General features: G+C 45.8%; 1 protein-coding gene across 1 annotated transcript in view; it reads right to left on the bottom strand.

Moving 5' to 3' along the window:
• Nucleotides 1-14,430, bottom strand: part of DNAH11 (dynein axonemal heavy chain 11) — a 293,212-nt gene that overhangs the window by 181,303 nt on the left and 97,479 nt on the right. The window contains exons 30-33 of the mRNA XM_065583334.1: nt 13,295-13,528; nt 1,713-1,844; nt 672-832; nt 12-168 (exon numbers count right to left, since the gene is read on the bottom strand). Coding sequence (XP_065439406.1) covers nt 12-168; nt 672-832; nt 1,713-1,844; nt 13,295-13,528 — 684 coding nt within the window. The remainder of the gene's footprint in view (nt 1-11; nt 169-671; nt 833-1,712; nt 1,845-13,294; nt 13,529-14,430) is intronic.

Below are 14,430 nucleotides of genomic sequence, written 5' to 3'. Positions count from 1 at the left end.
AAATACCAGACCTTATAGTCCATCTGTTCAGAACAGTTGAAGACATAGACCATCATACCAAGGGCATGGCCCAGGTCTTTGGTGGTCTCTGTTTTGCCTGTGCCAGCTGGCCCTGCAGGAGCCCCGCTCATTGTCAGGTGTAGAGACTGTGTTAGAGTAATGTAACACCTTTAAGCAATGAGACACAATTATTATTGCATGCAAAGAATGTTACTAACATGGTGGAGATTTTAAAACCACAAAAGCTGGGAAATTTAGGATATCACCAAAACCTTAATTGTATATCTTGTGCATATATGTTAGAATAGGATCTTGCATGAGATGGACCGTGTAAAAAGTGAAGTGCAACATTTTAATTTGAAATATTTATTTTACATATATAAGCCAATTGTGTAGAATGGTACATAAACTAATTTCAATACTTGTCAGATTACACTGAGAACCTATAGCACATCAACTAGGGAATATATTTAATTTTATCTATTTTACAAACACGAAGATCATACCATTTGTTTTATTTATACACACGCACATAAAGGTATTGCATTTGTCATATTAAGAAGGACCTTAAACATATTTATGAAAGAACACAGAGGTTTGCTATGGAAAGTTTTACTTTGTATTCTATTAAATGGATCAAGTAGAGATAGTTCATTATTAACAGTCAGTACCTGTCAGTCAGAGGTGTAATAACTAGCCGAGAGGTATTTCCCAAATACTCATAAAAGTACTGGAACTGAGCATCGCAAATGTTGGCTAGGCAGTGGTTCTGGGCCTCATCCCATCTATGGCGTAGTTGTGACAGCCAAGCAAAAGCTTGGGAACTAGTGACCTAAAACCATTGCACAAACATTATGTCATGTGGAAGCTGTGGAGATGAAAGAAACCAGACACTCCCAAAAGCTTTAACTGTCATCAGTAGGCTTCACACCTAGTCTTTTACAAGTAATAACTACTACAAGCAATTATAAGGGATTATACTTACTTCCAGGCATGCTGAGAGCCATTGAACCAAATTGTAAACCCTGTATATAATGGAAACCACTTCAAGCCAGGAGGTGCAGCAGCACCCCCAGCATCCCTGGTTCCAGCACCTATGATTACCTCCCAAGCCCTCTTCACTCTCCGTCCAATATAAGGTAATATGCATTCAGACCACTGACACGTATCTGTAACTTCAGTTTCACCAGAACAAAGTTTTGTATGTATGAATATATTTATCCTGCAACCACCATGTGAGACAGACAGGCCTCCAGTTCTGGAGGGCTAAACAGATCAGAACAAAACAACTAATGGCTAAATATTCGAAGATGGAGAAGCTACACAGAAAAACAGACTAGTTCCAGACATGCCTTCATGGAACCCATCATCTGAAGAACAGACTTGGCTTACCCAAGGATAACTTGTGCTCATAGTTTTATGATCTAAGGTTCTGAAAGGAACCCTTTGCTGATCAAAGTTTGAACCTGGTTCTGGGTCTGATTCATCACCCAAGTACGAGACTACAGAAGGCAATGTACCACAGAGAGAGGTATGGCCAGTGGTTTGGTACATGGCTGGGAAGCAGGTAGTCCTTGTGCCCATAACCATATCATCTGCCCCTTCCTTATGCACTCATGCAAGCCTGGACACATGCTTGGCTTAAAGTCCTTTTCTTTTTTCCTTTTAAACCCTAAAACATCGTATGAAAAAAGTTACACCCTACAATTTACCTTTTGAGCAACAAGTTTTGCCACCACATCTCGAGCATGAACATCTATAGTGCAAATGGTCATGATCTTCTGTCTGTCACCTGAGGCAAGTTCTCCCAGCAACAAAGCAATGAGAGCGTTTAGCTGAGTGATCTAAAAAGATGACAATAATTTTTTTGCAACATTTCATTCCACTGTCCCAGTCATCACCACCATGGGAGATAAATTCTGCCTATATAATGAATTCAATTACCACATAAGCTATCTTGCACATGCATGGTTATAAGTTACCAAGTATGTTTGGAACACTAGATCAGTTCTGGGCATATCAGTTCTAGACACTGGGATAAAGTTAAACAGGAACTTTTATAGTCAATATCAGGAAAACCTTCTGAATGGTGAGATCTATTCCCCTTTCAAGAAAAGGGGGAAATGGTTCTTTGCTTCAGATGTTTTTACTGGACAAAGAACTTGAAAATACACTGTACGAAGTACAAAGGCTTGAGGTTTAAAGAAGTACAACACAATGAATGGAGGAATTAATAAATGTGATATTAATGAAGTTACTTATAGCTGCACTGTGAAAATATCCTTAATGAATGTGTTTTCTTCACAACACTTCACATTAACAGTAAAGAAGATAATGGTTCACCAGGGGAAGGAGACCAAAGCCCTGAGGTAAGTGGGGAAATGGGATTCTGGGAGGAAGCACAAGCAGGAGAGCGCAAGAGGGGAGAACTCCTGGCTCATGCTGAGAAAGAGGGACGATCGATGAGTTATCTTAAGTGCCTATACACAAATGCAAGAAGCCTGGGAAACAAGCAGGGAGAACTGGAAGTCCTGGCACAGTCAGGGAACTATGATGTGATTGGAATAACAGAGACTTGGTGGGATAAGAGGAGGTTACTCACCCTGTGCAGTAACTGACGTTCTTCGAGATGAGTGTCCCTGTGGGTGCTCCACTACAGGTGTTGGTGCGTCCCTGCGCCTTCGCCCGGAGATTTTTGCAGCAGTACTCATAGCGGCCACGCATGCTCAGAAGCTGCCCCCCGCTGTGACTCTAGGTTAATAGTACGCATGCGTGGCCGGTCTCCTCAGTTCCTTCTCTACCACGGAGGCCCCCCAACTCCGAAGTAGAGGGGAGGAGGGTGGGTAGTGGAGCACCGACAGGGACACTCATCTCGAAGAACGTCAGTTACTGCACAGGGTGAGTAACCTCCTCTTCTTCTTCGAGAGATGTCCCTGTGGGTGCTCCACTACAGGTGACTTAAAAGCGGTGTATCTTAAGGAGGTAGGGACTTCGGATCTGGTAGGAACGCCGTTGAAAGTACCGCCCTGCCCAAGCGTATGTCAGATAGAGGGCCTTGAGTAAGGGCATAGTGTTTAACAAAAGTGTGGTCAGAGGACTAGGTGGCTGCTTTACAAATGTCAGCCAAGGGAACTTTGCGTAAGAACGCGACCGAGGCAGCCAGAGATCTAGTGGAGTGTGTTCTAATGCCGTCTGGAGGTGTAACCCCCTTCATCTGATAGCACAGTCGGATACACTGGGAGATCCAGTTCGAGAGTCTCTGGGTAGAAATAGGTGTGCCTTTGGAGCGCTCTGCAATAGAGACAAAAAGTCTAGAGGAGGTTCTAAAGGGTTCGGTTCTATCCAAATAGAATGACAAGGCTCTGCGAACATCTAGTGTATGCATTGAGGTTTCAAAGGAGTTCGCATGTGGTTTCGGAAAAAAAGTCGGCAGGTGTATGGGTTCATTAATATGGAATGATGAGTGTACCTTTGGAAGAAATTTGGGGTGTAATCTGAGGGTAACCTTGTCTTTAAAAAATATCGTATATGGTGGGTGTGCCATGAGAGCTGCTATTTTTCCTGCCCGTCTGGCAGAAGTAATTGCCACTAGAAACGCTGTTTTCATGGAGAGGTGTAAAAGGGAGCACGTGGCTAGGGGTTCGAAAGGTTGTTGAGTTAGGGCAGACAGTACCAGATGAAGGTCCCAGGGGGTGGTCAGTGGTTTAATGTCTGGGTATAAGGTTTGTAGTCCCTTGAGGAAACGCTTCGTAGTAGCGTGAGCAAAGACAGACGTATCATCAATTCTGTCGTGGAAAGTCGTAATAGCAGCTAAATGGACCCTGATGGAGCTGAAAGAAAGGCCGGATTGCTTAAGGCCCAAGAGATAGTCCAATATAAATGAAAGAGGTACCGAGGTAGGAGAAAGGTGTTTGGCAGAACACCAATGTGTGAATCGTTTCCACTTTTGAAGATAGGTCTTGCGAGTAGATTGCGTTCTGCTATGTAGGAGCACCTCCTGAACTTGTTCGGAGCAATCTAATTCGCGTTGGGAGAACCACGTAGGAACCAGGCCTTGAGGTGAAGCATGGACAGGTTGGGATGGAGAAAACGGCTGTGCTGTTGAGATAGAAGGTTCGGAATAAGCGGCAGGGAGATTGGTGGTTGGATTGACATTCTGGTGAGGAAGGGAAACCATGGTTGTCTGGGCCACGATGGGGCAATGAGGATCACCTTGGCTCGATCCGTTCGTATTTTTATCAGAACCCTGTTGAGAACTGGTATCGGGGGAAACGCATAGAATAGGTTTCGGTGCCATGAGATCATGAATGCGTCCCCCAGGGAATGTTTGCCCAGTCCTGCTCTGGAGCAGAAATTGAGACATTTCTTGTTTTTTGCAGTTGCAAACAAGTCTATGGTTGGGTAAACCCAGGTACTGAATACATCGTGAATGGTTTTCTCGTCTATCTCCCACTCGTGGTCCCATGGGAAGCGTCTGCTCAGTTCGTCCACTGTGGTGTTCATGATTCCGGGAAGATAGGCTGCTGATACCCGGATGTTGTTCGCAATGCACCAATTCCAGAGCTTCATAGCCTCTGTGCACAGCGAATGGGAACGAGCTCCGCCCTGCCTGTTTACGTAAAACATGCATGCAATGTTGTCCGTCATTATGCGTATGTGATTATGCTTGATTAGTGGCAGGAAGTGACGGCACGCGTTGCGAATGGCTCGAAGTTCTAGAACATTTATGTGCAGGGAGGTCTCGGTTGGTGACCATAGTCCCTGTACTGTGTGATGAGACATATGTGCACCCCAACCTGTCATAGATGCATCGGTGGTCAGAATGCGTGATGGAGCCTGTTGAAGAAACGGGACTCCAGAACAGAGGTTGGAGTGGATGGTCCACCAATGTAGCGAATCTTTGACTGGAGTAGGCAGGGAGAGAGTCTTGTTTAAAGAATGCATATTCGGTTTGTAAACCGTTGCCAGCCACGCTTGGAAGCACCTCATGTATAGGCGTGCATTCTGGACGACAAAATTGCACGAGGCCATGTGACCTAGTAGTTGCAGGCAATCTCGGGCAGTTACCTGAGGGCTGTTGCGAACAATTGTGACCAGTTGGTTTATGGAATTGAAGCGATCGGGTGGGAGCGATGCTAGCCCCGTCCGGGAGTCGAGGTCTGCGCCTATGAACTGCAGGTGCTGGGTGGGGCGTAATGTGGATTTGTCTCTGTTTATTTGTAGGCCGAGAGATAGAAAGCAATCGACTGTGAGCCGTGTGAACCGGAGCGCCTCGTCGAATGTTGAAGCTTTGAGGAGGCAATCGTCAAGGTAAGGGAACACTATGACCCCTTGTTTCCTGAGGTAGGCAGTGACTACAGCTAGAAGCTTGGAAAAAGCACGGGGGGCTGTAGATAGTCCGAAGGGGAGTACCCTGTATTGGAAATGTGTGGAACCAAGGGTAAATCGGAGGAAACGTCTGTGGGCCGGATGTATGGTGACATGGAAATAGGCATCTTGTAGGTCGAGGGCAGAAAACCAGTCGCCCCGCTCCAGCGCTGGGATTATGGTAGTGAGGGTCACCATCTTGAACTTTTGCTTTTTGATGAATCTGTTGAGCCGCCTGAGATCGAGGATTGGTCGCCATCCCCCATTTTTCTTCTCCGTTAAGAAATAATGGGAGTAAAAACCCTTCCCTCTGTTTCGCTCTGGCACGATTTCTACTGCTCCCAAATGAAGGAGATGTTGCACTTCTTGGAGGAGTAGCTGCTCGTGAGAAGGGTCCCTGAAGAGGGACGGGGAGGGTGGGTGGGTGGGAGGTAAGGAGAGGAAGGGGATGACGTATCCAATTGTAACTACCTCTAAGACCCACTTGTCGGAGGTAATCTTCCTCCATTGATGGAAGAAAGGTCGTAGGCGGTGTCCAAAGATAGGTGTGGCGGCTGAAGTGGGGGCGTTGCTTTCTAAACCCTCGACCAAGTCTTCAAATCTGCCTATTAGCTGGTGGGGGTTGAGGTGCCCCTGCAGAGTTTGGGCGACGTCGCTGGAATCTTGGTCTTTGACGTTGCGGCTGTTGCTGTTCCTGCGGTCTATGGGAAGGTTGTGTAAATGCGGGATAACGTGGCCGGTGGTACGGTTGGTATCGATATTGTCGTCTTCTGGTCGTAGGTGCCTGGAGACCTAGAGACCGGAGGGTTGTCCTGGAGTCTTTCATTGAATGAAGCACTTCATTTGTGTTAGAAGCAAAGAGTTTGTCACCGTCGAAGGGAAGATCTTCAATTGTGTTCTGAACTTCGCGAGGAAAAAAGGAAGAGGAGAGCCATGAGCCCCGTCGCATGACTATCGCTGTAGCGGTCGATCTTGCCGCTGTGTTGGCTACATCGAGGGCTGCTTGGAGAGCGGTGCGTGAAATGGCTTGGCCCTCAGAAACCGTAGCTCTGAACTGTTGTTTTCTTTGTTCTGGAATGTCATCAATAAAGTCCATTAACTTATTATAGTTTTTATGGTCGTATTTTGCCAGGACTGCAGTATAATTAGCTATACGAAATTGGAGAGTGGAGGATGCATAGACCTTGCGACCAAAAAGGTCCAGTCATTTATTATCCTTGTTGGGCGGGGCAGAACGAGAATACTGTTGTCTAGCCCTCTGGTTCGCAGCGTCTACTAACAATGAATTTGGTGCTGGGTGGGTAAAAAGGAATTCAGAGTCCTTTGGAGAAATAAAATACTTCTTGTCTGCTTGCTTGCAGGTAGGTAGGCTTGTCGCTGGAGTCTGCCAGATGGACTTAGCGGGTTCTAAAAGGGCTGCGTTAATTGGGAGTGCCACTCTGGAGGAAGAAGGGGGCTGTAGGATGTTCGTTAGCTCATGCTGTTGTTCGGTGACCACGTCCAGGTTAATTCTCAGGTCACTAGCAACTCTTTTAAAGAGGTCCTGGAATTTTGTATATTCATCAGAGGGAGTAGGAGGAAGGGGAAGCAATGCTTCTTCAGGTGCTAGCTCCGTTTCTGTTGTAACAGGAGTAGGGCTAGGTTTATCCTGGGAGCGTGGCTGTGTTGCCAGGTGTCTCGTGTCAGTGGCATATTCGTTATGAGGTGGCGCTGGATCAGTGTTGCGCCTGGTCGAGTGGCCACGGGGCATGTATTCCCGAGGGTATGATGCCCATGGTGTCCAGTATTGCCATGGTGGCGGGTAGGGCATAGGTGGTGCCATCCAGGGGTTCACCCCCCAGGAGGCAGGGTCCCGAGAGTGGGATGAGGTAGTTTTCTCATAACCCTTATTGCTCTGGGTTCGGGGCTGGGAGTCATGATATGGTGAAAAAACTCCCTGTGGATCTGCTTCCTCCTCACTGGAGGAAAACTGCTCAGATCCTGACTCAGGCATTGAAAAAGAATATGCATTCATGAGCGGAGACTGCAAGGTAGGTGATACTAGAAGATCTGCTGTCTGGGTAAAATGAGTTAATGAGGCTCCTCCGGGAGATGAAAGCTGAGCCGGGAGAGGCTGTCGCACAGGAGCATTCCCGCGATCGGGGTTTCTGCCTGTGATCTGTGTGTCAGAGTGCACCGCAGGGGTCGGTGCCGCGGTCGGTGCCGGGCAAGCAACATCAGGCTGCCTAGGGTCAGGAATGCTGTGGAATGTCGGCACCGTCTCAGTCGCGGTGCCGAACGGTGCCGTAACTGAGGCAGGCAACTGGAAGCCTGATGCCTCGGCACCGGAGCCTCGCACCGCCGCCGGAGCCTCAGGCGGCTTTTGCGCGGTTCCCGAAGAGCCTGGCTCATGAAAGTTGCTGAGGCGAGGAAACACAGGCAGAGAGATCGTTGATCTGCCTGGAGATACTTTGTGCCTCATAGCCTTGTTAGGTGAGGAAGGGTGTCCCTTCTTCGTGGATTTTTTCAGCTTTTTTGCGGCGGGGGGGCTGTGTCGGGCAGCGGAGCTGGCTTCAACGCCTGGGTCTGAAACTGACCCGATAGACTTTTGAAGGAGGAGCAGTTTAAGTTTGAGCTCCCTGTCTTTCCGTGCCCTGGAGCTGAGTTTACAGCAGTGGGCACATTTTTGGGGAATGTGAGCTTCCCCCAAACATTTTATACACTTTGAGTGTCCGTCCGATAATGGGATAGCTTCCTTGCAGGTAGCACAGCGCTTGAAACCTGTGGAGCCCGGCATAGCCGCGGCTGACAGAAATTTTTTTTTTTTTTTTAACAGATAAACTGGGTAAGTAACTATATTAACAGAGAAAACTGACAAGAACTGGTTACTAAAGGGTAATTGAGGCAAGAGTGAAGGATTTTCTAATGAGTCTGCTGAGCTCCGTCTCAGGCCGGGGACGTTTGAGAAGGAACTGAGGAGACCGGCCACGCATGCGTACTATTAACCTAGAGTCACAGCGGGGGGCAGCTTCTGAGCATGCGTGGCCGCTATGAGTACTGCTGCAAAAATCTCCGGGCGAAGGCGCAGGGACGCACCAACACCTGTAGTGGAGCACCCACAGGGACATCTCTCGAAGAAGAACTCACATGACTGGAGTACTGTCATGGATGGATATAAACTGTTCAGGAAGGACAGGCAGGGCAGAAAAGGTGGGGGAGTTGCGTTGTATGTAAGAGAGGAGTATGACTGCTCAGAGCTCCGGTATGAAACTGCAGAAAAACCGGAGAGTCTCTGGATAAAGTTGAGAAGTGTGAGCAACAAGGGTGATGTCGTGGTTGGAGTCTGCTATAGACCACCAGACCAGGGGGATGAGGTGGACGAGGCTTTCTTCTGGCAACTAGCAGAAGTTGCTAGATCGCAGGCCCTGGTTCTCATGGGAGACTTTAATCACCCTGATATCTGCTGGGAGAGCAATACAGCGGTGCACAGACAATCCAGGAAGTTTTTGGAAAGTGTAGGGGACAATTTCCTGGTGCAAGTACTGGAGGAACCAACTAGGGGCAGAGCTTTTCTTGACCCGCTGCTCACAAACAGGGAAGAATTAGTAGGGGAAGCAAAAGTGGATGGGAACCTGGGAGGCAGTGACCATGAGATGGTCGAGTTCAGGATCCTTACACAAGGAAGAAAGGAGAGCAGCAGAATACGGACCCTGGACTTCAGAAAAGCAGACTTTGACTCCCTCAGGGAACAGATGGGCAGGATCCCTTGGGAGAATAACATGAAGGGCAAAGGGGTCCAGGAGAGCTGGCTGTATTTTAAAGAATCCTTATTGCGGTTGCAGGAACAAACCATCCCGATGTGTAGAAAGAATAGTAAATATGGCAGGCGACCAGCGTGGCTAAACAGTGAAATCCTTGCTGATCTTAAACGCAAAAAAGAAGCTTACAAGAAGTGGAAGATTGGACAACTGACCAGGGAGGAGTATAAAAATATTGCTCAGGCATGCAGGAGTGAAATAAGGAAGGCCAAATCACACTTGGAGTTGCAGTTAGCAAGAGATGTTAAGAGTAACAAGAAGGGTTTCTTCAGGTATGTTAGCAACAAGAAGAAAATCAAGGAAAGTGTGGGCCCCTTACTGAATGAGGGAGGCAACCTAGTGACCGAGGATGTGGAAAAAGCTCATGTACTCAATGATTTTTTTGCCTCTGTCTTCACGAACAAGGTCAGCTCCCAGATTGCTGCACTGGGCAGTACAGTATGGGGAGAAGGCGACCAGCCCTCTGTGGAGAAAGAAGTGGTTCGGGGCTATTTAGAAAAACTGGACGTGCACAAGTCCATGGGGCCAGATGCGCTGCATCCGAGGCTGCTAAAGGAGTTGGCAGGTGAGATTGCAGAGCCATTAGCCATTATTTTTGAAAACTCATGGCGATCGGGGGAGATCCCAGATGACTGGAAAAAGGCTAATGTAGTGCCCATCTTTGAAAAAGGGAAGAAGGAGGATCCGGGGAACTACAGGCCAGTCAGCCTCACCTCAGTCCCTGGAAAAATCATGGAGCAGGTCCTCAAGGAATCAATTATGAAACATTTAGAGGAGAGGAAAGTGATCAGGAACAGTCAGCATGGATTCACGAAGGGGAAGTCGTGCCTGACTAACCTAATTGCCTTCTATGATGAGATAACTGGCTCTGTGGATGAGGGGAAAGCAGTGGATGTGTTATTCCTTGACTTTAGCAAAGCTTTTGATACGGTTTCCCACAGTATTCTTGCCGCCAAGTTAAAGAAGTATGGGCTGGATGAATGGACTGTAAGGTGGATAGAAAGCTGGCTAGATCGTCGGGCTCAACGGGTAGTGATCAATGGCTCCATGTCTAGTTGGCAGCCAGTTTCAAGCGGAGTGCCCCAAGGGTCGGTCCTGGGGCCGGTTTTGTTTAATATCTTTATTAATGATCTGGAGGATGGTGTGGACTGCACTCTCAGCAAGTTTGCAGATGACACTAAACTAGGAGGTGTGGTAGATACACTAGAGGGTAGGGATCGGATACGGAGGGACCTAGACAAATTAGAGGATTGGGCCAAAAAAAACCTGATGAGGTTCAACAAGGACAAGTGCAGAGTCCTGCACTTAGGATGGAAGAATCCCATGCACTGCTACAGACTAGGGACCGAATGGCTAGGTAGCAGTTCTGCAGAAAAGGACCTAGGGGTCACAGTGGACGAGAAGCTGGATATGAGTCAACAGTGTGCTCTTGTTGCCAAGAAGGCTAACGGCATTTTGGGCTGTATAAGTAGGGGCATTGCCAGCAGATCGAGGAACGTGATCGTTTCCTTTTATTCGACATTGGTGAGGCCTCATCTGGAATACTGTGTCCAGTTTTGGGCCCCACACTACAAGAAGGATGTGGAAAAATTGGAAAGAGTCCAACGGAGGGCAACAAAAATGATTAGGGGTCTGGAGCACATGACTTATGAGGAGAGCCTGAGGGAACTGGGATTGTTTAGTCTCCAGAAGAGAAGAATGAGGGGGGATTTGATAGCAGCCTTCAGCTACCTGAAGGGGGGTTCCAAAGAGGATGGAGCTCGGCTGTTCTCAGTGGTGGCAGATGACAGAACAAGGAGCAATGGTCTCAAGTTGCAGTGGGGGAGGTCCAGGTTGAATATTAGGAAAAACTATTTCACTAGGAGGGTGGTGAAACACTGGAATGCGTTACCTAGGGAGGTGGTGGAGTCTCCTTCCTTGGAGGTTTTTAAGGCCCGGCTTGACAAAGCCCTGGCTGGGATGATTTAGTTGGGAATTGGTCCTGCTTTGAGCAGGGGGTTGGACTAGATGACCTCTTGAGGTCCCTTCCAACCCTGATATTCTATGGTTCTATGGTTCTATGATAGCCTGCGGCTGTGCACATGTTTAATTAGGCAAACATAACATTAATAAAGTGCATACAATGTATTGTGTAAGTGATGTACTATACAGCCGTGCTTGTCCGTGTTCAGACCCTGCTACAAAAAAGGATTCAAGAATGAATGAGACCTCAAAAGCTATGCTTTTTCATTATTGGCATAATGCAATTTAGATGTCAGCTTTCTTGTAGTCCCCAGATTTAAGGGTCTGGTAGTTATCTAAGTGTCAGTGACTTCTTTCAGAATTACAACTGTAATTCCTAATTTCCTTACTTTATAGCAAGTTTTTTTTTTTTAAAAATGGGTCATTTATCTTGGGTTTAGGCTACCACACCATAACTTTATGGGAAACACTAATCTGATTACAAAGGACATTTGAATGGTAAAATTTCAAGTTGAATTACTCTGCACCCTGATAAATCTCAGACACTTCTCCCCACAAAAAACGTTACTGATTTATAGAAACTTAGAAAGTTGCCCAATATATATAAGGTTCTCGGGTCCACTCCATACTCTTAGGAGTGCAAAGAGAGCAAAATCCTCCCACAAGGTAGGGTGCCCCAGAGGGGGAATAGCTGGAACACAAAAAGTGGTGGTGTACGGTGCCTCAGGAGGAATCCCTGCTAGCTGGCACAGTTTAGAGCAGCCTGCTTCAGGGCCGAGAACCAGGGAATGGGCTCCTTGACAGCACCACTGCCATGTTCCACCCAGCAAAAGGACAAGAGGCACAGTATGTATCTGTTAGATGAAGAAATACCACAAAACCATAGCAAGTCAACAATTTTTAAGTAGACCTCTCTACCTCTTTCAATGGGAGATGGGGGGATTCTACTTAAAAATTGATGGCACAATATCAGGCATTGGTAAGACTTACGTAATTTGATGCGTTAATTTTTTTTCATTCTCAGCTTGCAGATATGAGGGAAAATTACTTAGTTCTGGCAGATCATCCATTATAATCAAATCAGATCCAGTTTTTAAAAATTAAGCTATTTAATTTGAAAGTTTGAAAGAAAAAAAGAATGCTAACATTAGAACACTATTTTTAAATGAGAATTATGGGTAACAGTGTAGCTGCTATTAAAACAGCAGGAAATACCTATTTGGGGACTGGAACTAAAACTAACCAAAGTTTCAAACTGAACTCTGATGGTTTTATTGTCAAATCAAACAATCCTAACAGATCCACAAGTTTTGGCTTCCTTACATATGCATTATTACCTACCCACTCGTCAGGCATGTGTATGGGTGTGTGCACCCTAAAATTTCTATAATAGCATGGTGGTCCAATCAAGTTTTTGTTGTCTACCAGTATTCAGTACACCCTACATTTTCAAAATTACTAGTGATCTTTGGGTGTCCCAATTTTTGGGTGCTCAATTTGAGATGTCTTACAATAGGAATAGCAGCAATTCTGGAATGCTGAATGATCATAGATCCTTCCTGTACCCCCACAACAAATGCATTCCTAGTTTTCAGAGACGGTTGGTCAGCACTTTCTAAAAACCGAGCCCCTGAAAGAGGACTCAAGGTGCAGATCATAAAACTGAGGCTCCCAAAATCACCAATAGCTTTTGAAAATAAAGGCCCATATCACATTTTCTGAATAAATGCCCCCCATCTGTCTTTAACTATCAAAAATACCTACCTCAAAGAGCTGGATTTGGTATTATCTATATTTCCAGATTTGGACAGTTTTAGGTCACAAACATTCCTGTTTGAGAAATGCTAATAATTATGGAAAAAATCCTTTATTTTATAGCACCTTGGCTTTTACCCTTCCTCTTCTTGCTCCAAAATGAACCCACAGAAAGCTATAAGGGCAATTTTCATTGTTGGAGAGAGAAACAGAAATGGGATCATCTATAGAGGGAGAGAGAATCAGAAGGAAGAGGCATATTTCCTTTTCTTCAGAGGATGGCAATAGCAGATAGCCAATAAATACAGTCTGACTAAAAAAACATTTAACATGCCAACCAAACATTTCTGGGTGATCGGTACAGTATGAAAATGGAACCTTGTTTTCATCCAATATAAGCAAGACATCAATACCTGTTTTTTATTGTAATCCTTCAGGGCCGTTTCAAATCCCTCCTCCAGCCTGTTGAATGCTATTCCTACATCCGTCGTCCACCAGATTTGTGAGCTGGTAAGTGCAACTTGAGCCGGGTAGTCAAAAATCCATTGCTCTCTGGGCTTTTCTTCATAGGCAGCTATAGCCTCCATGATATAACGATGCACTGTTTTACTCATGGTTTCTTCGAGTTGTTGTAACCAGGTCTCCACCTTTTGAAAAAGATACATGCCACATCAGTGTTCAGAATATTTTAATGAGGGAGTAGCTTCCTACTTTATTGGTATCATGAATAGTAAACAGATATTTGTCAAGGTATTTCTTTGTACTCATTAATAAAATAAAATATACACACACACAAACGCTTTTCTCAACTTCCAGCTAGAACCCGTTTTCTTTCCATGTTTCGCCCTGTTCATGGTTGTTTGGTACTGCAAGGCGATTTATGAGTGTTGAGATACTAGCATCGTTTTAATTTTATTCACTTAGTTGTTTGTGTGTGTGTGTGTGTGTTTGCCTTTAAAGCTCATCAAATGTGTTGGCCTAACAACCCTGGACAGAAAAGTTCTTTATAATCTAAAGAACTGGTACAGAGTGGGCATTGGCAACACAGTCTTCCTGATGTCATTCTTTCAACATGCAAAAACCTTGTTTTGGAGGAACCACCTTTAAGAGGCAAGTTGAGTCACCTTGCACATTCAGTCTCTGGCTTCCCTACTCAGACAATCAACAAAGTTGCCAATTAGTGCCCGTTGTGAGAGCAATTTTCTAATGTGAACTCTTGTCTAACATGGGGAGTGGATCAAGCCCAACAAATTCTTGTCATTCAACAGTCACGAGATGGTAACTACTTTCAGATGCTACCCAACTAGGCTCTGTATGTATCCCATCACTAATCCTGTCCCCCCCCCCCCCTTTTTTTTTTAAATAAAGAGTATGGAAACAATTATTGTGCAATGAAGAACAAAGAATTACATGGGCTTAGAAAACCAATCAAAATATTAGGCCCAAAAATTGGTGCTATGGATCTTGGCAGCCTAGAAAATGAACATAACCATAAGAACACCAGATATAGGTGAAACATTCTAGTCACATACATTTCCCCCTAAAATTA

Source organism: Chrysemys picta, chromosome 2, assembly GCF_011386835.1.
Source record: "Chrysemys picta bellii isolate R12L10 chromosome 2, ASM1138683v2, whole genome shotgun sequence".
NCBI classification, from domain to species: Eukaryota; Metazoa; Chordata; order Testudines; family Emydidae; genus Chrysemys; species Chrysemys picta.
The sequence above is the reverse complement of the archived record's forward strand: the minus strand, read 5'-3'. Positions and strand labels throughout refer to the sequence as shown.